The following is a 26,051-nucleotide window of genomic DNA, read 5'->3' on the forward strand; positions in this document are numbered from 1 at the left end:
CATGAAAATAAACTACAAATAACTCAATCAACAATATTTGTTTTCCTTTTTTTAATGGCAACACTTCATAGAATTGAAGGCACTTAAAAATTAATGATACGAAGAATCAATTAGCTTTGGTCGATGTTGAATTTGAATAACAATGCATATACCTTAGAAAAGATTTACATCATAACCCCCCCCCCCCCCAAAAAAAAAAAGGAAATAGTACAATATTAAAAGAAAATACAGGCGACTAACTGACGGTAAGGTTCCTTTGAATAATGTTTTGTTTAGATCACCAATGAAAATCAACTTGAGAACAATTTAGATCAAAGCAGAATAAAATTAGATCAAAACAATTCGTTCCATAATTGAAAGAGGAAATGATTTACATCTTGCTATTCGAGAGGCCATTGAAACAAAAAAGCTACTCTTTGTGTACAAACAGCGATAAATGGACTGCAGTTGTTAGATAAAATGTAAATAATTTTGTTTTAAAACAAACATTTTTCGAAGAAACGGTATCAAAATGAAAGGAAATGTAAGTATTATAAGTATCGAAATGATATATTAGACAGACTTAAGCTAATTTAAAAAAGGATGGTCATCTATATTATGTACTTTACTAATATGTTAATACAATTTGCAATTCATATATGCATGTATATTTAATATAAATTTTGTTTGATCCAATTAAAGTCCCAGTTTTTATATGATACTCACATTATGTCTGGAACGTGAGAAGCATACGCTATTTTAACATGGTATTCATGGCTTCATGGAATTTAAATTTGCTAAAAAAATATTAAAAAAACTTTGTTTATGATTTTAAGATAGTAAATGTACGTGTAGTACACTTTTATTATATGCGCTTCTGTAGTATATGAGAAGTATCAAAGAAATTATAATGATATTGCAGTCTTTTCAAAATTGAAATAATACTTTGGTATTTTTACAGAAATTTAAGCCTCTCGCAATTCCAAATCAAACATCAGCGCAAACAGGCCTCGAACATATAGTCGCGACGACAATTGTAATGGCGTTACGCTCATAGACAATTATGCGCGCTTTTTTGAAAAACTAAAATCAACTGTCAACTTATACACTTTTATGTTATGTGTTAAAAAGAAGTATTGTAGGTTTCAGTGTAAGCTCAATGCTTCTTTCATGCTTTCCTCTAAATAATAAGATTATCAAATTGCTATTTTCACTGCATTGCTTGCAAGGGAAAAACATAAATAAGAAATGATTTCGTCATAAATACCTATTGTATTTATAAACGCTGATACTACCTTCTGTCTCACAAACACTTCACACAAGTAAAGACGTGTACTTATTAACACTCAATGGTGGTACCTTAAATACTAAAACTGCGATTAAGTGGAGAATGAGTATCGTTGTATATTAAGGACTTCATGCATTACTCATGACTGTTTTGTCGAATGTGTTACCTCTCAGTACGCATACCAGAAAAAAATCAAATCAAACTCCACTTCTCCCACTTATTACGTAGTAGTCAACGCAGCCGCTAGGGCATGAATGTACGATGTGATAAAATGCGTGTCTGTAGTAACACGCGAAAATTCTCATTTTCAACTTACCAAAAAGAAATTCAATATAAATTGATCAATGGACAAAGAAGAAACCAACAACTGGTACTGACACATTCATGTGGATAATTTGATTTGCTACAAGATAATTTGATTTGCATTATAAGATACATCGCGTTTTTATAATGGCATTTACCATACTATTTACGCCTCTTAATATGCTTAAGTTTGTATAGAAAGGGACTTGCACTCTCCGGAAATGGTGGGATATCATTTACCCAACTATTCTCTTTCCAAACGCAACTTTTTGGCTCACCAAAGTTTGACTCTTAGCTTTGATAATATTAAAATTAACACACAACGGATATCAATGCTTAGAGAAAGCTTATCTTTTGATGCAGATAATTGGTTTACGTTGATAATGTATATGTGCATCCCGCTGAGGCCACAAAAATTTCTCTCCCATTCATTATTTATTTAGAGCTGCTACATGAAGCATTCAACTTCAATCAACTATTAACTGGTCGTTCAACATTATTGCATATTTTATTGAATACATTTAAAAGGCAGGTCCTTGGATGCGTTGCATTTATGCAAAACCTCATTACCGTCAAATATCAAAGACTTATTTGCAATGGATTATCCAGAGGCAAGCCTGCTAGCATAATATTTAGCCAATAGCAATATTCAATGCCAAATAACGACATAAAAATGAGATACAAACGCTGCATGAAAATAAACATTAACATTTACCAATATATTATAATATAAAAGTGAATTACTGTCTGTACTAACATTGTTAGTCGAAATATGTGATATATAATCTCGTCTGTGTTAAAATGTTAATACTAACCTTTTTAGAACGGAATCAGAAGAAACATTTATTTTTAGCTTATATTTTTTGACGTCATAAATGACTCAGTCTGGTCAAACATGATAAACCTGATGAGAATATATCTTCAACCCGGAAAATCATAATTAAAGCCGTATTCATTTCATGATTTTCATACTTTATGAGACAAAGATAGTTTGCTACATGCTTCTTTAAATGCCACAACATGTTTCAGAAAAAGTTTCAATTTCATTTAAGAAAAGTCGTGACTTCATGTATGACAATTTATAAAACTCCGGTATAATAATATTTGCGGTAAGGATCAAAGTATTCTGATCAATGACCCTCGATAATACCGAGTTCAAGATTTGTATGTGTACTTTATATAGATCAAAAGTATTGCTTTTTTGACATTTTAACTTGTTTTGTATGGATGAATTTATTTCCAATTGAGCTGAATTAGTACTTGCATGATCGCTAGTGTTCCTGTCTTAATAGATTACTTTCATTCGATTATCCTCCTAACTCGATGTGATTTGGAATGGTTTTGCGAACACCTGTTAAATATGTAGGTCTTGTCCATGTCCTAAAACTTCTACCTCACAAATGATTAAAATTCAGTTTACAATTATGTTTGTTATTTATTCTTGCTGTATACATGTCGTATAACTGTAAACAAAAGTGTGAATCAGGTGTACCTGTCAGTTATGTTGAAATGAGTAATAATTGTATTTTCCACAATATAGTTGTCTGATCGACTGGACAAGTGCTTACCAGCCTTACCGGTCGTCCATAATCAGTATTCGAAACGTGTCATGATAGCCCGATGACATCAGGATTATTCGGCAACTAGTCGTTGAATACAATTCGGCCGGTTTTGTTGACTTCGACGCAGGTTTCTGTTCTTATACGCTGGATTTAATGGCTTCAACTGCATGATATATCACCCTATATCACAAGACAAACAGACAATGATTACGGAAATATTTGGGAAATTCCATAGTTACATGTTATAAGTTCAAATATGTAATCAATATCGATGTATCCAAATTGTTTCTTGGCCTGAAAGACGATGCATTTGTGAATGATTTACCATATATTAATATTAAACATCGAGTAGAGGAAGTATCCATTATACAAAACAAGGTATAATGTTTCTTAATAGTGAGCTAGCTTTCGGACCACATTTAAACTATAACAACGTATATTTCATTACAGAGATATAGATTATATGTTAACAAAGTGAGTCCTTGCTTTAAACATTATCGTGATAACTCCGTCATCATTTAAACTGTGTTCCGCGAGAACATTTCAAACATATATAGTTTCCATTGACACAGACACAATGTGTTTTAGACAAGATATAACGTAACGTAATTTTAACGAAGTTTACTAGTTTTTGATATATTAAAATTTGCTATACATTAACCGATTTTCAAAGTTTGAGTTAACAATATAGAGTAATAATGTGACAAAGACATCAATAAATTCAAACTCAATATTTGTTCTATCAGTCATGTACATTAGCGACTTTTAAGCTGAAATACGTTGCACCTCAATCTAGCATCACAATACAATATAATAATATTGACAGACGAAACAGTACCAAGTAAGAAAACAAACAGGCAAAGTGTCAATTATAAAACAAAACTTAATTAATTAATTACTGTAAAGTACGCAATATACCTGACTTTCGATATGGCCTATGAGTATTCTAAGCAAAAAGCAAAATTAAATTAATCATTTTGATATGAATCTCTTTTGGAGGGCAAGCTTATTACTTTACAATAATTGTATACTTCTTATCAAGATATTCCAGGAGCATTGCGCCAAAATGATATTATTTAATGTCTTAGCTTTATCATGTCAATGGTATTTGCAGTTTTTATTCTCGCAGATCATTTCTCATTAGTGGGAAACATCCAACCATAAGCCTCTGTGGTAATGTTTTCGTGGCTTGTGTAATACATATTTAAACAGCTCATTTGCTACAGATATATTATTAATTGAAGAGAAAGGAAAGAGAGAGGACTTTACACGCAACTTAGATATAATAAATACACGTTAGATTTAAAGTTAAATCTATATATCTAATCTATATAAACAATATCAACAGCTATCAATGAACCGGCAATAGTGTTCATATTCACAGACACAATATGACATAAACCAAAGGCTACCAATTAGTCTATAGATGATCAGTTTTTGGGTTACTAATTTCGTTCATAATCATGCGAGAAACTAATATATATCTCCCGAATAATACATTTTGTTCAAATGACGATAAGGTAAAATACCTTCAATAGCTTTCATACAATGATTCTATGAAAGAGAACGACGAATAGCTTAAACGCTTCATATCTTTGGTTGTTAATATAAATTGTATAAATTGTACGCATTTACGTAGCATATGTTGCAGTCTTTGCAGTAAAGCGAAGTGATGGAATGTTAATTTATTGCAGCGGCATTCAGTTTATGATGAAATAATTGTGCCTGTAATGTTCAATGACTACATTTTACTGCTGATACACGTTTAGTTAAAAACTCATTGCTAATGCGTTTTTTTTCTCGAAAACTAATTCTTTTAAAAGTGTCAAATGTTTGACGGTATTATTTACGCGAATGTAGAATAAATGCAGATACCATAGTAAGTCTGGAAATATATCAGCCATTTGTTGTTTTATTTTTAGAACTATTCAACCAGAGAAGACAGTGAACATTGGAATGTCTGTTAACAGTATGATAATGACTCGCACGTTAGTTTTAACGGTATTGTTTGTCACTGTTGCGAGCCGGGCAATTGAATCTAATGACTCTGTTGAGAAGCAAATGGAAAAGGACGATGACTTCACCAAGCCTGAAGAAAGCATACGACAATACACTGGACCGTAAGTCTGATTTTGATATTGTTTGAACCTTATTTTCATTAGAAGTTGTTTTGTGTCAAGAGCCTCTGGGTTGTTTTTAGATACACTCTTATTATAATTATGCCTCTCTTATGTTTTGTGTCCTAAATTTCAACAGTTTTGAACGTTTATAATATATGTGTAATTTGTAAAGCTTATACAGTTGAGTAGCGTTGCAAATTAATGATTTGCTTTATGGAGTATGTAGGTTATATCCATGGACGACTTCTCCTATAAAGTCTTATAAACGGATTTGTAATATATTGCTTTGCATTGAACCATTAAAAAATGTCCATGCACTTAGCTGTTAATAAAAAACAGATTACATACAATAATGGTGTCACGTGTTGTGTAGATAGAAAAAAAAACAAGAGTGTAGCTATTTTGTCTGGTCCTTCGGAACAATTACTTATGTTGGACTGTTGCTGCTACCATTGGATATCTCTGAAATATATTTCAAATGTTGGTTATTTATTATACAGAACCGTTCACCATTTCGCCACACACGGTCTGTGTAACCACAATCTAGGTAAGGTCAGATTCTTCAAGGCACTCCGGAATCATTTCCACGATATTTCAGGTTTGTATTATACATTTGACCTTAATATCTTACAAATATTTCATTTGTAAAATACGTGTTGCCTTTGAGGTAACAAGAAGACGGGAAATTGAATTCCCCAAATATGCAACATCGAGCAATATTTTGACAAAACGTCAAATAAAATGAATCAGTGAAGTGTATTTGCATTCGCAGTTTTTCATGTTCCAGTGCCTAATATTGTGTGTGTGTTCTTTTTCCAGATGCTTTGAAAATCTCATTTGTGCTTGATCTTTGTAAACGAAGGGATCAGATGCTGATAAAGTGGGTTCAGGAAATATTTGACAAAGACGGTATGTTCAGATTTTGACTTTTTTCTGTAGTTTTTCATATCGAAATGGTTAAAAAACAACATATATAAAACTGAGTACTTTCACTGAATTATTAAATAATAGGTTGTTTATTGTAACGGTATACCAATAGTTATGCTAGGATTAGACGTTTGTCGAAGTGAAATTAAATATGTATATTCTTACAATAACTGTGAGGGCAGTCAACCATCCAAAATTACCCTTATCACGTTCTTTTTTTAAGGTGACGGACACATCACCCTCTTTGAAAAGAAAATTTACCGATGAGACATTTGCAACAACAAAAGCAAGACATTTGAAGGTGTTAATTGCTATTCAGGAAGACTGCCCAAAGTTCACATGTTTTAATATTTTGTTTCCAGATACTTTATTAAGGAGGTACTGGATACACTGTTAAACACTATTGAGAGAAATCCGGATACATTATTCAGAAAAAGGCTTAAAACAGTATTGAAGAAAAGCATATCACATTCCTTAAGGATAGTGCCGAGATATGAAGTCGTAAAATTATGTTTTAGATATACAATGTCAACAGAACTGAAAGTGTTTCCAGAAAACTGATGATACTGTGTTGTACAACGGTGTAACTACTTTATTGTCAATATAGTGAACGTGTACCGCAATTTGACATTGAATGGTGTGTCTAAAATATACAAGAAACTCTTGTCGCTTCAGAATACAATCCGGAACACCTCGACCATTTTCCATCGAAAACATCCTCGGATGTATGCCAGTTTATCATTAGATTTAATTCGTTTTTTTATTTTAAATAGAAGTATTAATTACTTGTAGTGTTTTAGTAAGCATTTGTGTATTACTAAGTTTGAATTGCCATATGTGTAATATCGAGTACATAGTTAATATTCGAAGGGGTAAAGTCAGTAAGTTACTTGATGGATTGAAATTAATAAGCGATCTACTTGCCGTGTAGTTCAATATTTATATTTTTGACATGTTAACCGTCCATTTATATCCGAAATTGATTTCGATGGAAAATGGCCGAGGTGATCCACAGGCAAAAACTACAAGATGGATACAGACGTCTTAAAGAAATCCACATGCTGTCTATCATCTAAACATTTTGTTATTTTACGCTTACCGTAATCCAGAACATAAGCATTACAGTCTGTGATATAGTTGATTACTGTTTACATGTTTTAATATATTTATTCCGTGTTGTGTGATATGTTTTTGCAGTTATGTGTGTGTGTGTGTCTTTCGCAGCAAACAATCGGGCCATGTTGATACTGCCATTTAAAATGATGTCATTATGTTTCAGTGCAGTTGCCAAATGTTCTGCTTGAATCTTACTATAGCCATTACCTGTTACTTTGTGTGTGTCTACTGTCAAATATGTAAATGTTTTATATAATTTAAATGCTGTATTTAATTTAAAATTGCCTGTACAAATATATATTTATTTATTTCGCATAATGCTGGCGTTATGTATATTTATTTTTTTTGTAATAACATATCGTGATGAATTTACGTCGGTAATAAAATGCTATATATAATGCATTTTGATAATTTGATATCTATAAATTCCTTATGTGTTAGCAGTCTTAAACTAAAACAGATCAAATAACTTTGAATTTAGACGTAACTTTCCTTACCCTGTATTTGCTAGCGTTTTATTTGATATCAAAATCATAACATCAATACTACTTTGAGCTTCCACCATGAAATGGGCAGAGGAATCGCAAATGCATTCAGCAGTGTGTGTATACCACGTGATAAATTACGTTATATATGCTACTTTGGAAGGCAACATTTTGTTTCGAATGAAGACTTTAACCAAAGATTTACTATTAACTATATCTTGACCATTTTAAAGGAAACATAGGGCAGTTCATGATGATGGCGGAGCCACGCCCGCGGTCTTTTAGCAAAGTTTGTTTGAGCGTTTAGTTTCTGAAAACACTTCGACAATTCTTTTAACAAAATTGGCGACTGATGGAGAACTGTCAAAATACTATTTTGAAAACAGGTTTGTCGAAGTGTTTCAGAAAACTTTTCACCTAATCAATATTCAGTAATAGAACGAAGGCGTGGTCCTCCAAGCGGCATAGGTTTGCCTTTGTTTAATTTAAAATGGTTAAGAAAAGAAAACAAATCTTAAAAATCTTGCACACCTTGGTATTAGGGCCTTTGGCACATGTAGAACTACTTAAGAATAGTTGCCAGATAAGCTTTCACACAGTGAAATCCTTCTTAAAAAACATTAGTATTTGCATAAATAGTTTCCGAAACAAATCAATAACAGTTTTGTTTGAAATGTTTTTATCTGATTTATCAATATTAAACACCAACCAATCCCTTTTCTGCAGATCTGATGGGGTCATGTTAAAATCTGGTAGTGATTTTTTTTTGATGTAGCACATTCAAAGTACTACAGAAATGATGCAGAACTTCTTTAGACTGATAGCACTCGGAAGCGCAAAAAAATACCAACGCCTCCTACAAGTGGCTCAAGTGACATTCCATTTCCTATTATCATTAAGAAATATACAATGAGGCGGACTATAAAACAATGAATTCATTGTCCATGAAGTACGTGTTAAGAAGGAAGTAAATAAATGGTATTCCTGACAAGTCATACTGCTCATTGTTCTTATACCAAAGACATCAGGATTATGCAATTAACTGATATTGAACTTCTTGAACACGTCGATTGTTCACTTAACTATGCTCGCGACTTAATTGTCGAAACTTAAGGTATGATTGTTATTGTAAATGTACTAACAGAAGAGTATAATTGTTGAAACGTGCTGCATCATGAACGAACAACATATTAAACAATTATGTTCCCTAACTTACAATACAAATAATCGCATACCCCTATCATCCATGCCTTCCCCGAAAGGGTATTTATCCGTGTAAAGTAGGTATAAGATCAAATGACAACACGATTTAACGTAATCTACCACTTTTTCCATAACTGGGTAATGGGTCACCATAACAATGGATGAATAAAAGATGACTCTTGAATATGAATTAATCATTTAACGTAGAATATAAAAAGCGCACACTATTTACTATATTAGATAAAAGTCACAAGTGTTTAAGTTGACTGACTTAAAACAGACACTCGAATGAAGAGTGAATAATGTGAGAAAGTTGAAAAGCAGAAATATATTTTACGAGGTATAGCACTCACACTTCCATTACATCCTTTTATTAATTGTAATTCCGTCAAGCGTCAAATGCGTTTAACAAAGAAGGCATTTGTAACGGGATGGCTTTTATAACTTTGTAAAACGGTTATCATATTCCACCTTACAAAATATCATTTTCATAAAATAAAATATCTGATAAGATACCCGTCTTAATCATAAAATGTCTAGCGCCTGTCATCAAACCGCACTTCGTGTCATAACCGTATCATAACCGGTCATAAAACGTTTCAATTACATAAAATATCTGCATAAATTATAACAAATGATAAGTTCACGATCGACACAGAAGTAAAAACGGTTCTCTGCGGTGCAAATGTAACCAGAGAAGTGCACAAACTTATGTTCAACGTTTAAAAGTTTATATCATGTCGACTTTCATACCATTTTAATAAAAGTATCTCTTTATTTTCACACTTTTAATGCTGTCATTACAACTAACCAAAGACGTTGTCTAAAAAAGTGTTTTAATGGTTCAAATACTGATTATCATCAATGATTCTATATTTATTGAATGTCACCATTTAAACTGATTAGTAAGGATCGGTTAGCACGTTTATGGTCGGTACAGTCGAACCTCGCTGACTCGAACTCACAAGGTCCGGCGCAAATACCACGAGCCTCAGACAATTCGAGCCAAGAGGGTATGATAACCTTAAGCATAAAGCCATTGGTCCCTTAATTAAGTTTGACCCAACGACGAATCGAGCCAAGCGGCTGCGAGCAAACGGGTTGATTTAATATTCCTATGCAAGTTACGACTGTGGCTGTTTTATCCGTTACCTCGAGGATGTCGTTTTCTCCAAGGAACCAAAGCCAATCAGTGATTAATTGATTATCATTTTTGTCATGGACATTGAATCAAAAACAGATATCACAGTCAGCCATTCTAGTCTACAAATATTAAAGTGTTTATATTTCATTTTACAAATGAAAGTTGTAGATCAAACTTATTATGGATTGTTTACAATGATTTTTACTTCCAAAAAAGGTGTATTTTAAATTTCGATTACCTTACTTGTCCCTCAAGTATCATTGTATTATTTTTTCAATGTTGAAATTTCGCAAAAGTTATAAAACATATTTTCACAGAGTATATAAATAATGGTACATTTCAATTAATACGCGATAGTATATAAATGGTAATTGAACCGCTATCGACAGTCCTCACATCATGTTAAGCTATTTATCAAGTAGTTTAAAGGCCGCTAACCGTATGTTTTAATGCAATTAAATATTAAAATAAATACAATATTCGAAAAGCAGGAATTAAAGTTATTTACTAAAACTGCTGTCGGACACAATTTCCCGGTACAGATATGTAGACTTTTATGATATTGTGTATGTTTTATATAAACAAAAAAAAACATACTTTGTCAACATTGAAAGAAACGATGTCAACATTTTAGTGACAGTGTTTTAAAGTAGTAGGATAACTGAAAGCTTTCAAGCGGCCTTACTCCAACCGCTAAACGTGTCTGAATTAGTATGAACAAACACATATATTGGCCAGTACAACGAGCGCCACTTAAGGAAAGACAACGTTTATTGTCATGAGTATGAAGTTTAACATAAAACCTAGCCCATTAAAGCAGTACTCAGACGCGTTGTTAATTAAAATGGCAATGCCAAAACCTTATAATATTCCATAATTTGCGTCTTGTATTCCGCTTTATTCTGTGCTGAATAAATACGACATCTGTTAATGCATACTTAATATCAATGGTACATTAGCTGTGTCAAAAGCATTGGTTCCCTGCTGAGCGGTTTTTGTGCTCGACTTTTGTTAATATTGATATTTAAAATTACCGTAAACATATTAATATGTTAATAATGTCAGTTACATGAACTCTCTTGACCTTTGACTCCGTAGTAAGATTCGTCATGTTTCTAAACGGAAATGTCATTATTGTGAAGGCAGTGACTCACTTTTCGAAAGCCTCCTTCTAGTTATTAACGAGCATAATGATAGAAATATTGAGTAAGTCTGATTATACGCTACCGACGTAGATTCTTTTTTATATAATGCGATTAAACGTTTGATAAAAAAGATATACACGCTGGATTAGACCTGGAATTGGAACTCACTGTAAATGATATGGTATAATGATATGATGGCATTACTGATCTTGAGAAATTAACCTGCTCTGTAATGATCTATAACACAGGTTTATGTGTTGTTATTTACTCTGGTGTTAAGGTTGGAAAGATCCTTGTCTATTACACTAATGTTTTACCTTTATAAAAGGCTTACCAAAAGCACATCTGTGTTTATTTTTTTCTGTTTTATCCTTATCCATATACATATGGCAAGTTGTGGTAATGAATTGTGGTCAAGTACAAACACTCTTAAAGACATGTTTTCACATCTACCATTATTTGTCAAAAGAAAGCAATTAAAATTTTCGTCCAGACTAATCGAAAGAGATAAACGATAAAAATAATGAAGCAAGTTAATACGCTCACGCGATCTTTTTTTTCAACAGGTGAATTTGACTTGATGGATCTTTAGGAATAAAACAATACATGTTATGGTGAGAAGACTAGTAGTTGCAAATGCCCTTAACTATGTTAAGTGAGAGCAACGTGACATAACATATTAAAGCTGCACTCTCGCAGATTTACCGTTTAGACAACGTTTTTGTTTTTGTGTTGGAATGAGCCTATGCTTGCGTACATATCTGCAAACCAGTGCAAACCAAGACTGCGGACAAAAGATCAGATCGCCGATTTTTATATTACCGCTCGAAAATTAATAATTTATGACTGTAGGCGTTACTTATGCTTTTAGACAAATTATGAAAATCTACGTTCTGATTTTATGTCACTGGTTTCCATGCAGTTTCGCATAGATTGGCTCGTTCTAAGACAAAAAATAAAAAAAAATTCTTAAAAACGTTCAATCTGTGAGGGTGCAGCTTTTAAACGCACAAAACTGCATATTGTAGTTTTAAACTATCAAGTACGAGTAACACAATTGTTACACCAACATTGTAACATAATTCAATTTTAATTAATTTTGTTAGTGGGTTTTAGTGGGTTTGTTTTCTTTTCAAATTTATTTCCATGTTTAGTTTAAGGCTGAACAGTTATCTCATGTGAGTAAATCGTTCCTGTGTATCATCATGATTCGGCAACAAGTTTTTACAAAACAAGTTATAAGGTTTCAAAATGTGAAGTAGCTTTCGATTAACAAATGTTTATGACAGGATTAGGGTATTATAAGTGAACAAAACGAGCCACTGTTTTGAATGTTTCTGTTACTTCTCTGTCCTCATTTGAACTATTTTAACCGATCATATTGTCATAGCTAAAATTCCCGTATGTTACTGAAATGTTTCTGGTGCAGAGTTAATTGCTTTTGGACATTCTGTAACTGATACGGCACTGTGCATTATCAAATAAACAAATGGTGCCTGTATTTCTTTGTTAATATTGCCAATACCCTTTTTCATCTCCCTTTAATTTTGAGTTTGCAATTAAATATAATTAATAAAGGATCAACTTAATTCTAAATTTACATGTAGCGTTAAATACGACGAAGATATATAATATTATATACTATCAAACACAATCCGAAGAAATCAAAACTAATAAGGTGTCAATTATAACAAAAATACTGCCATTCTTCACGTGCGATATTGCTAATGGATATTCAGAGTAACAAACATATGTATCCTTTTGATAAGATAATCTTGAAGGTAGAACGTCTATTCTAGCATAAGAATAGCCTACAAAATCCAGAAACCAAGCTCAAAATGTTATAAAAGCTTAATAACTAAACGTTATTGTTAAATCATAAACACGCTGCTATAATACATATGACAAACAGATTCAATTGGTACATTTCATAATCGCGAACAAAGGTATAGAGCGCTTAAGCAAATCGTTGCATCATATCATACGATATCATAAACCTTTGAAGATATTTAAGAAGCATATCGACACTTCAACTATAGCCAAACGAATACAGTTTTCGTGTCAGATATTATAGCAAGTAAACAAGCTAATGTTATACGAAACACATTGCGTGGGACCACACTACCATTGAATTTAACAGCAAAAGTGATCTCGTTATAATTAATTATCTAAATTATATCAGATGTGAGACAGAATAATGCAAGAGTTGTCAAATCAATACTGACTAACATTTGGATATTGACTCGGGAGTATGAATAAATATCAACCATATCATATTTTACTTTTAGCTTTTTTACAATCATTTACAAGGAGAGAGCAACACGGTAGCAGGACAAAGGAAGAAATAAGACACCTAAGCATGTCGGATTCTGAAAAAGGGAGTGATGCAAACGTTGATAATTGTGGTGTTGCTAGTCCTAGTAGCTGGCCCAAATTTCTCGAAACTTCTTAAGCTTAACAGGCTTAAGTAGCTTATTTCAATTAGCCAAAATACATACTTAAATTAAAATTTGATAAATGAAAAATGGTGTATTGTGATTAACATAAAGATAATTTCTATCTAAGGTGACAAAAACTCTTAAAGAAGTTAATATTACGCAATTACCTGAAAACCAAAAATAATGAGATTAGCTTAATCCTGTTATAAGGGACTTAAGAAGTTTGGAGAAATTGGGAAGTTGATATGCTGTGCATAAAGCTTTTTGTAGATACGCATCTCAAATGTAGTCTCTAAATTCATTGAACATAATCTGTGATGATTTGTGCTTAGATTATAATCGTAAAAATATATTTTAACTTCTTTGTGAAAGCATTGCTGCTTTGTATTGTATTGTCAAGTATCACTGTATGTTTGTAAGAACTTTTTATGCATTAAATAAGACATTGTAACAAATTGAAACGATAACAGGTTTTATTCAGAAAAATAACCATTGTTAAATGCACTTTTTTCTTGTCGGCCTGACTAGAAACAATTTCAAATTATAATTCGTAACAATGACTGTTGTTTTCATATTGTGTCAGTATTTTTGCTTTAAAAATAATTTCATTTATAAGTTTCCAAAGTTTCTCTCTAATTTTACAGAACCGTTTACCATTTCGCTATACACGGTCTGTGTAATCACATATTTGCCAAGGTCAGATTCTTCAAGGCGCTCCGGAATCACTTTCGCAACATATGAGGTCCGTAAAAAATATCTGATATTTCACATAACACATTGTAATTACATATACTGATTGCCTGAGAGGTAACAGCCAAATATGATTTAGGCATTATTAGGTTCAACAATGTTGAGATAGAGAGCATGATATTGATTGGAAAAACAACTATATTTAATCAAAGTATCAAATATTATATTTCTATTTCTGCTGCTTCGGATTCACTTAAGTGTATATTGTTTTTCAGATGATATGAAAATCGCATTTGTCCTTGACATTTGTAAAAGACGGGATCAGATGCTGACGAAGTGGGTACAGGTAATATTTGATAATGACGGTGTGTTAAAAAATTGATACGGGTAGAGGACAATATATTAAATATGAGTTATATCCTTTGATTGTAGTATTGCAATAATCACAAACTGTTCACAAAATAGGTCGAAGCTTAAAGCTAGTAATACGTAAAATATTATTGTTACATCAAATAAAATATTATTTCATTTCCTTTTTTAAAAGTGATGGATACATAAACCGTTTTGAAAAGGATATCAACTGAAAAGCAAACTACGACATAGAATGGCAAATAACAAGGAATATTGACACTAAACACTGTACATTTAGGACGTCTATCTTAAGGTTAACCTTCGGCTGCCTTTCCTAGCTAGAGTCCACTCCTCCTAATGTCACAGATTCACCACCAGGGGTAGAGTTAATGTTTGTACCCGGAGTTTGTTGAAGGTTTACTCGGCGCTTTAACTGACTGTGTCCGAGGTTGAACCGGGTTACGTCTGGCTGTTGATCTAGGAGTATGGGAACCATCCTTACTTCCCGGTTGCGTTTTAGACTTAACAGTTGTGAGTTTTGTACCATTTTGCGGCGTCCCGTGTTTTTTCTTATGTTTAAAGATTGTGCATGTATATGTGATCCAGCATTGTTATCACCTCAATGCATTGCTAAAATATTACCATGTTATTTCGATTTAAGGTGGAACGCGACTATGAATTTTTTTTCGAGTTTCTGTCTGAAAATTGGAATACGAATAGAAGAGCATATGCCCGATTAGGAACTGTTTTTACATTTTCAATATTCGGAACAATTTTGAAACTATGACTCCTCAAAATATACCTCTGACGTCAATTTTGAGACGTCTCTCATATTTTTGCGTTCCAGCTACAATAACCGATAGTCTCACCAATTCTTCGTTAACAGCCAAGAAATTTAAACCTCAAGTGCGTCTTGTGAAAACGTTCACGCACATATATTTTTCGTTCTCTTGTTTTACGTTATTTTTTTTAAAATTCGTCTTTAACGTCATTTTTCGCAGGAAAAACGGCGTCGTGTTTCGCTGAAAAAAAATGCGCCTTTCTTTAATTCTTGAAAAAACTGCTCGTTTAATTTTTGATTTTTTTAAATACATGTATTCAATGTTTCATTACAAATCGCCTGATATCAAGAAAAGGGTACCTCACCGACTTCGTTTTTGCGCAGTATCAAATAATCTAACCCCTATACCTGTTATTGTTCATTACGTATTGTTATAAAACGTTTAGTATGACGTAAATCGAACTATTATTTACGCTAATAAAAGCTTAGTTTTCAATGAACAACTAATCAATAACACATAACAGTTGTTGTTAATTTTAGTTTAATTGATAATTCAACATTGTTTTCTTCTGTTGAATTCCGAATAGTCAACATTATTAAATCATTAAAGCACTGATTATAAATGAACTATAATAGTTAAAGTGACATGCTTATCCAAAATCCATGCATAAACATGTATAACAAGTTCAATTTTGTCTAATAAAACTTTAACTTCTTACTCAATTATGCATTTATGGAAAATATTTAATGACTGGTTACAAGATTTTAACCGCGTGTTTAATAACAGAATGCGCAAAAACATTAAATTATTGGTGAATGCTAAAATATTTACTGTGGTCTACCCTAATCTCATAATGTTAAAAATACCATGTTTTATGCTCATTTTTTTCAAATCAACTCGGTATTTCTCATAAGAACCTTTGTTTTCGACAAGGTTTCTGCATCCAAGCGTCAGATCACATACGACCTTACTATCATGGAAGATAAATAGACTTATTTTATTTGCATGTAGAATATAAGCTTTTTATTTATACTTATATATAGCTATATCCTACCTATATAAATATTTTGGCACCAATTTGCTATAATTTTAAACTGTTCTATTATGTATATAATATTATTTATGTTCTATGTCTAGCAATGGTTGGATGTATTGTGATTATGTCCAGCCATGGGTAAAAATAAGATATTGAGTTGAGTTGAGATGGGAGAGTAAGTGTGCATCATTAAATAGTTACTTTAAGCTCATTTTCTTAAGGGTTGTTATAGCTTACATACAAACACACGCACAAAACGTACAATAAAGTCACGTACGCAAGCACGCGTCAAATCAAAACGCACCCCACACACCATCCCATCCCGCACGCACGTACGCACGCACGCACGCACGCACGCATACACACACACACACACATACACACACGCGCACACACACATATACACGCACACGCACGCACGCACATACGCACGCACGCACGAACTCACGCGTGCACAGACATTGTACGCACGGCAGGGATATTGAGTGCGGGATAAGGTAGCTATGTTGGCTTCTGTATTATGGGCATTGAATGCATCGCCGAAAGTTGTCTCATGAAGTTGCTTATACGCACGAGAAGCTTTGATTACGTGGTAAAGTCATGAAAACAAAATAACTCGTTATGGATTAAAACAAACAATGCATTGATTAACACAATTGAACATTTTACTGCACTAAAAACGTTAACTTTAAGATCATTCTTTGAGCCCTTTGGAACATATATTTTATCATAGCGTGCATGTGTGTATATGCGTGTATGGGCGTGCATGGGTGTGCGTACATGTACGAGTATGTGGGCGTATACGTGCGTTCATGTGAGTGCATTTGTGTGAACTATAAAACCCTTAATAAGATGAGATAATAGAAACAATTCAATGTGATCATTTACAATCAGTGCAGACGCATGTATTAAACAAAAAAACGATTTACCACAACTAATACTATTGTTTTAATATGCCTTTAAGAATAAATATATATTGAAAACAATGGTTCTCATGCAGAATACCGAGTTTAATCTGAAAGAAATATGAGACCATAGTAAATCCTTTAGCATTCACAAAAAAAAAATGAATCATTTTTGCGCTTTCTACTATTAAATAAACAGTTACAATACTGTAATCAGTGAATAATATTTTGTATGAGTTTATTATTTAGTGAAGTAAGGGTTTATCAGTCAAAATAACTGTTTGTTATACATGTGGAATATTGATTTTGAATAAGAGTTTCACTTTAAAATTTTAGTGTGTTTTAACTTAACGCCAATGTATCATTCAATTTTAACCCGTTATATATTGACCACATGACTCATTTTCTTTCTGTTCAAAGAATGACCGATCATTTGTTATCGTCATGAACTGACCATCCCCCACCCCTCCCCAAACCGTTGCGTAACAAATGACCCTCATTGAAAATGTTCAAGAGTTATATTCACTACAAAACTTAGTCAATAATAAATATGGTTACCCCTGTTAGTGGAATTTATTAATTGTATATGTTTTTATACAACGATAACCGATTGACTACATCAAGATTAGATTCAAAACACTGAACTCTATAGTCGCGTTTTTGCGTATTTTATAGATCTGTATACTATTACATTTCTCTCCGATAGTGACATACAGAAGAAAACTTTGGATGACTTAAGGGGGGGGGGCTGCACCCCCTCTACTGCCGGTATTTTATAGATCTGTATACTATTACATTTCTCTCCGATAGTGACATACAGAAGAAAACTTTGGATGACTTAAGGGGGGGGGGGGGCTGCACCCCCTCTACTGCCGGGATCCGTTTGTGCTTTTTACAATGCAGATTTCTGTGGATTATCATTTCTTGGTTTGTTAGTTATATTTTGTGTATGAAATGAGTGTCACACACTGGTTTTACTATGCTTTTGCTTAGTTTAGAGCCTTATAACTGCAGATCTTTTCTGAAACTTATAAAAGAAATTGGTAACTAACGAAGTAGTAGAACCGTTTATTGTTGTGTTATTACTGTAGATGTAAATATACAAAACAAAGCACTAATCAGCATAGTCGCAGTTCATAGCATAGTGACTAGAACGATTATTGATGTGTATTATCAAAATATTATAATTCGGCAAATGAGATTGCTTAATAATTAAGAAAGCCTCTCATTAAATTGCCGCCAGATTTAAGTCATTGATTTATAAAGCTGGTTATTCAGCGCTCGTCTTGTGTGGAATTAGTAATGTACAACAACAATAACAAATATCACTAACATAAAACTGATCAGACACTCTAAGATCTCTAATCTTTCCATTTAATAAACAAAAAATATTCGATTAACGTCATGCTAAACGTTTAAATACACTACGAATTGAAAAAAGAAACAGGGGTTAGATTATTTGATACTGCGCAAAAACGAAGTCGGTGAGGCACCCTTTTCTTGATATCAGGCGATTTGGAATAAAACATTGAATACATGTATTTAAAAAAATCAAAAATTAAACGAGCAGTTTTTTCAAGAATTAAAGAAAGGCGCACTTTTTTCAGCGAAACACGACGCCGTTTTTCCTGCGAAAAATGACGTTATAAACGAATTTAAAAACAATAACGTTCAACAAGAGAAAGAAAAATATATGAGCGTGAACGTTTTCACAAGACACACTTGACGTTAAAATTTCATAGCTGTAAACGAAGAATTGAAGAAAATATCGGTTATTGTAGCTGGAACGCAAAAATATGACAGACGTCTCAAAATTGACGCCAGTGGCATATTTTGAAGACTCGTCGATTCAAAACAGTTCTGAATATTGAAAACGTTAAAACAGTCCCTAACTGTGCATATGCTCTTCTATTCGTATACCAATTTTCAGACAGAAACTCGAAAAAAAAATCATAGTCGCGTTCCACCTTAAATCTAATTATTGTATTTGAAACTACAAAAATACAACTAGTTTCTTTTATCATTTGCTAAGGAATGCAATTTTGAATATTATTACCATTTAGGTGTTTTACATTATTCGTCATTTTTCATGTCGTTAAGCCATACCATATAATATAAATCAAATAAAACGATTACGTGATACCAGTTTATACTCAATGTGGCATTAAACATTGTGAAATATTATCATTTGTTACCGCTTTTAGATCGTGTGAAACACTTCTGATAGAGTTTTTATATATTTATTGACACGAGCTATAACAAAGGAATGTAATTTCAAAATTTCCCTTCACATAATATATTTTTAACATGTTCGTTTATTCAGAAAGAACAACATGTTTTTATTCCGCTTTACATGAAAATATAGAATACGCCATATTAACTGATGATATCTGGGTAATGGTTCCAGTTGACACATATTTATGAATGCTAAAAACATTACGATCCTCATCTAGTCAATGGCTGATTTTATTGTTAATAGTTTGAAGCTTAACACAAATCACAGTATGAGTAAATGTTATATGATATTATTAAATAGTAAAGATGAGTTGTCCTTCGTGTATTTAAGATATTCAAAAAAATGCTTTTCGCATCATAGATGGATCACAAAGTGAAGTTAAAAACGTTAACAGTACAATCCACTCTCGGCACTTTCTTCGAAATGTTTATAAGATAAAAAAAACACACAATATAATGAAAAAAATTCAGCAGTGTAACTACTTCTATTAAGAGCAATGCCTCAAACACATTCAATATCGAGTGTAGAAAACGGAACGTGTTGCTTGTAATTCTAAATGTTATGTTACGTAGAATCTTAAGCTAATCCATATACTAGAAAAGTGGAATACACATTTGCTATGAAATGGCATTGTAAATGCAGAGGTACATTTAGTAAAGAATGAAACAGTACATAACAATTCCAGGAAATAAGTATAGATATGTCGCAGACATATCAGAGCATATCACAGACAGATGTTCATTGGTCTTCACAAGGTCCAATATTCGTATAAAATATGAAGGTTTGCTCTTAATGAACAAGAGAATAGAACGGATTGACCAGCAATCCATTACGTGGTCAAACCAGTCCAGATGTGTTCAAAAATGAAAATGGACACTATAATGTTTCTAGATCAGCGACAGCATTGTAAAACATGTCCTCCTCGAAACGGGATATACGTTCATCACCTGAAAGTAAAACACGTTTAAATGTTAAATGTATAAGCTGTTTTTTAATTTTCTTCGAATTTCTAAACATATGATAGCATATGGCAAAGGCAGATACAATACTTTACAGTAAGCTTAACACAAGGTTTAGCCCACCTTTAGCCGTAGGCCTTCCCCTCCCTCCCCATAACCGAATATTAAGGCTGTAAACTTTTTCTAGAAAGTTGATGAGAGTACCCTATTTTCTTTTATAAAAAGAGTTGCCTTATTAAGCATTATTAACTTTTTTACCCTACTTAAATTACAATTAAAGGTTTTGCCCCCTCCCCAGTCAAATCTACTCGAAGGTGTTATTTGGACAATTCTTAGAACAGCTATCATTCCTTGTATCAGTATACACGTGTTGGAGCACCTATTCAGACAGCCAACCGCCAACATCTTTGCAAATAGTTTGGGCATTCTACAAAATCTGTGTTTTTGAACACTTTAGTCACTCTTTCCATCCGTATCAACGTGGTGGATCACCAATTCACTCAACCAACTGCCTGGTAATGTGTAAAAGGAATATTCCACGGATAACCTGAATGACTATGAACATAGCAGTCATTTATAACATCCGTATAAACTTGTTTCCTCACCTACTCAACACTCAAGCCGCCTGTTTCTTTGCAAAGGTAGTTGACCACGGTCATATTGAATGAGTATGAATATAGAAGACTGACTTACCATCAGTATCTACGTGTTGCCGCACCCACTCAGCAAGCCAGCCGCCTGAATCCTTGCAAAGGCTGTCGACCATGAACAACATGAAATCATCTGAAAAATATTTTAAGCGAAATAAGGATACTTATTCTGTTAGGGAATACACTATTCTGTTGGACAATTGCAAATAAATTAATAATTTCGCATTCGAACAATCATAGGTGAAATATTTCCTTCGAAAATGCAATATTTGTTATTGTACCCAATGTCTACAGCAGACGCAAATGTATTTTTTTACAAAATCAAGCATAGTTTTGGGATGAACTACTATTCTGATGTGAACAAAGACAGCATATTTTGTTGTTTATAAACAAGCCAATACTATAATATTCGCATACCATTTGTGAAGCCTGTGTTTCCTTGCTTCTCTGAAGATGAGCAAGCCTTGCCTAGTACTGCCCTCTGGAACATCTGCCTCCGTTCATGAGTCTTGCAAAGGTGTTCTTGTCCAAACCTTTCGGCACTTCTGAACAAACAAACACAAACCACATATCAAAAGGATCAGTCTTGTACTGTTCAATGGAACATTTATGCACATTCATCCCTTTTTGGTGTTCGTTGATTGCCAAAATGTTAATGTTTATACTTGAATGTTGCAATATAAGTTAAACAAAAGTACAATTTTTTATCCCATTTTTAGTTTATCTGTTCTCAATGTAATATTATAGATACAGTAAGGTCACTCTTATTTACCATATATGTTCAAGTAAAATACATATAAGACACCAGAAATTAATTACATTAAAATGTGTGATTATTTGTTTCAGTGTAAGGTGGCAATATAGTGTACCGATTTTGCAGCAAAAGCTATGTTTCTCGAGTAGTTCAGTCAGATGTAAACTACTTACTTTTGAAGTCCACAAGGTTAACACTATTGTGATTTTAAACTGAAACTATTTCTTGTTCGTAATTGTGAAAAACATGATATTAAAATAAAAGCTAATAATGGTTTTGCAGAAATATATTTTATTGTACTGAGAAGTCTCTATAAATTACATCAAAGATAATGATAAAATCCATTTATCGTATAGTTTTGTAATCTGTTTGTTCTTGCCATTTCATATACATATTTGTAATTTTTCTTTGCAAACAGTTCAGACTATAAGATGTGTATTTGTATATGATGGTCGGTAAGCTGCCTTTGATTATGGCTTTTTTTCGATATACAATCAAAGTAACTTAAAGAAACAATGAACGTCAGACAAAAACCACATTAATTGACCTATTGTTAAAAGAGGTTAAAGCGTACAGGCAATACCGGAAACAATCGTCTAATTTGAAAAAAAATATTAAAAGCATCAATACAGCAATAAATATCCTTGAATCATTTGATTAAAGGAAATTGTTTTGCATGATATTTTTTAGTTAAACAACATCATCTTCTTGTCCATATAATGATCAAAATCAAAGGTACAGTTGCATCATTTGTTCTGCATTAATCATCTCAATATAGGAATAAATGTAACATTTTATCCTCAGTTAAATTGTGTGCAAATCATATATTCTACGTAGTTAAAAATGAACCGTTAACATTGACAAGCATAAAGAAATATATTTTTTGTTAAGTTGTTTCGGAAAATAACTTATTATTTCAGAGGTAAATTCCTTTTTTATTTTGAATTTAAATTGTTTCAGTCATTCCCTTTTTTGCATTGAATCGACTCCAAAAGGGATTAAAACGAAACTGTTTGCGGTCAAATATTGCGTGCAAAAATTATTTACGTAGTAAGACATAAACCATTACTTAGCATAGAGTAACACTGACAAGCATGAAACGGCCGTCTTATAAAGAATATTCTACTATTTAAGAGGCAAATGCCCATTCTTAATTTAAATAAGTTAAGTCGAGTATATGGCGTAATAACATTACAGTTTCAAACATTAAGCATATGATAAACTGAAAGTTGATACTTAACAATCATATCAAGTCACACTCATTTAATAGTCGGAATATGTAAGGTATATCGTTTTATGATAAAAAAACTCACCAATAATCCCTGAAATATTTTCATATATGGTTCAAGCCCATTTGCATACGCCAGGATAAATATAATACAAGTATTTGCTCATGTAACTGTAACTGTAACATGTGATTGCTATTACGAAATTAACAAAAACAAATCAATACTTAAGATTTCACATTAGTGTAGCTAATGTATCTTGATCAGAAGGAACAGAATATTATTACACAATATATTATATTTCGTGGTTGTACTTACAAATAGTTGAAAGACTTTCCATTTACACGTAAAATGTTCATTCCCAAAACACTCAGTACCAGCATGATAACACACCTCATCTTCTATTTCCACTGTAAGAATAAAAATGCACTAAGCTCATCTTTGCATGATTGTACGGCATCAAGATGAATTTAACGCCTTCAAAAGATGTTTCCATTTTCAGGAATTATTAAAACAAAACGTAGCATGTTTTATAACAGCAGACGCATACCACTATTTTTAAATTATGCGATTATGTTTCAAAATAGAACAATTAAAACTATCGGAATATGCTGTTATCAAAAGTCAAAACATATGATTGTAAAAAATCACATAGAGATGTCCCTAATGTTAAATATAACAATACTATAAGAGGTCTTTTTTCATGAATAAATTACTGATTGATTATGAAAAGATTTTGTTGACTAAAACGTTAAGATCGAGATGACATTTTATAGCCATTCAAAACCACAACTATTATGAAAACGCTTTAATATCAAAAACAAAAATGATTTGGAAAAAATGGTTTAACACTTATTATTATTTCTGAAATTAACAACTAAAATTGTATAAAGTACTTACCACGTATAATCAATTATATAAAAAAGAAACTACACAAAAATGAAGAAGTATTTAAAGAGCAACTCAATTATATAACTTGGATACTTAGATTGAGATTACCTTGTGAATTAATATCATTTTATACTAACCAATTGTTTCGTTACTCAGAGAATATGCTTCCTTCGAATTTGTAATCCATTCCTCACGCCAATCAGGAAAGTCAATTGAATCACGAGACCATTTCCACTCATAACGTAATAATCAAGGTATTGGTGAGCATATGAATGCACGAAATGAGGAGATGCCTTTCTGCGGTAACACACTTATATTATCACTTTAATATTTGAGAAAAGTTAATGTTATATTAAGTGCTCCAACGTAAAGGTAAAAACCGGATACTGGTACCGACTAATTTAATTAATGATAGTATTGGAACATCAAAAGTTGGTTAAAAGATGATATATCTGAATTATGATAATTATCATTTTCATTTCTCAAATATCTCCTTACAATGACATTAAATATAGTGTTAAATACACCGCATCACGCGCTCACACTGTGAATGAAGGGAAAGGATATCCCCTTTCACTCTTTCTATATGGTGGGATATGATATACCCAGCTTCTAGGCTTACCATTGTTTGAAACTTAGCAGCAATGACATTAATTTAGTGAAAGGAGTAAACAAGCTTTGAGAAAAACTTAAGCTAAAAGCAAAAATATTTTTTCCATAAATATTATGGTCCCTACCTTCCCTTACTCCTCCTCACACCGCACATTGTGTGTGTACCAAAGGACATGCTTATACGAGATTTTTAGCAGACTGGAACCCTACGGGCAGTAGGCTGACATTTGAACACATACAAAAAGCAACGTTATTTTTTTTTATTGCGTGCTTTTCTTAATGACTTAAAGTGTGCAATTTCATTGGCTGAAAATATTTGTTGTATTCTTAGACTGATGCTTTGTTGCATATGTCTTTACCTTTAATGACTGGTTTCAATCAGACCAAAACGTCGTAATAATGCATGAGCCTCTGTCGTATACTTAGTCGGTTCACGTGGCTATTAACGCTCAGACGAAATAGCAACGATTTATAAGATTTGGAGCTCTTGAATGATTTTTTTTTATCACGTATACGTAACAAAATGATCACTGAAATTATACGACAATATTTTCACAAGTTCTAGCGTAAAAAATATTGCACTCTTTACCTTTACCTTAACCGCAGGAAATCTTAATACGATTCAGAAATTATGCAAATATGTCTATAGGAATTATATTACATTTACTTTTTTGATATCATTTAATAATATTCAAATCAGATTAAAATATATTTTTATCCCGGACATAGCATCATGAAATCGGTGTTAAGTTCATACCTGTCATACTAAACGGTACAAACATCTTTTCCTACATGCATAATTCTTAGCCACTATACGATGATAAGGTATTCAATTTCATTAGAAAGTAACTTTTTGTGCACGTTTGGAATGTCACGTATGACGTCATACATTAAGAACATTTATTATTTCGTACAGCTTCATGAATATAAACCTATATCAGTAAAATTAATCATTTCGAAATAAAAACTATTAAGAATGTTCAATATGTTCCTCGGAATGAAATATAATTTTCTACAAAACGTGGATACACATCTGTGTAATAGTCAATTCCAGACGCGGTATTATACGGGATAGAAAAACGTCGCTATCGTGAAAAGATTATTTTATTTGGAAGCACATACTAAAATGCATTAACTCCTTGGTAACCTCATATAGTTAAGGTCATGTTTTAGCATTTATATAAGACAGTGGAAACAACATGGGTACTCCTTGAAGCCTACAACACCTATATTAATATAAAAGTGAATC

General features: G+C 32.5%; 2 protein-coding genes across 2 annotated transcripts; one reads left to right on the forward strand and one right to left on the reverse strand.

Annotated features, from left to right (window-relative positions):
* The first annotated feature begins 5,109 nt into the window (after positions 1-5,109).
* Positions 5,110-6,664, forward strand: LOC128241185 (uncharacterized). The gene is made up of 4 exons (XM_052958145.1): positions 5,110-5,252; positions 5,753-5,850; positions 6,072-6,161; positions 6,403-6,664. Exons 1-4 carry the CDS (start codon positions 5,110-5,112, stop codon positions 6,444-6,446), a joined length of 375 nt encoding a protein of 124 aa, XP_052814105.1. The 3' UTR covers positions 6,447-6,664.
* A 13,464-nt stretch (positions 6,665-20,128) lies between these two features.
* Positions 20,129-24,425, reverse strand: LOC128240194 (uncharacterized). The gene is made up of 5 exons (XM_052956712.1): positions 24,328-24,425; positions 23,618-23,709; positions 21,737-21,864; positions 21,363-21,452; positions 20,129-20,657 (listed from the first exon to the last, which is right to left on the reverse strand). Exons 2-5 carry the CDS (start codon positions 23,695-23,697, stop codon positions 20,587-20,589), a joined length of 369 nt encoding a protein of 122 aa, XP_052812672.1. The 5' UTR covers positions 23,698-23,709; positions 24,328-24,425; the 3' UTR covers positions 20,129-20,586.
* Between the last annotated feature and the right edge of the window lie 1,626 nt (positions 24,426-26,051).

This window comes from Mya arenaria, chromosome 7 (genome assembly GCF_026914265.1).
Source record: "Mya arenaria isolate MELC-2E11 chromosome 7, ASM2691426v1".
Taxonomy (NCBI): Eukaryota; Metazoa; Mollusca; class Bivalvia; order Myida; family Myidae; genus Mya; species Mya arenaria.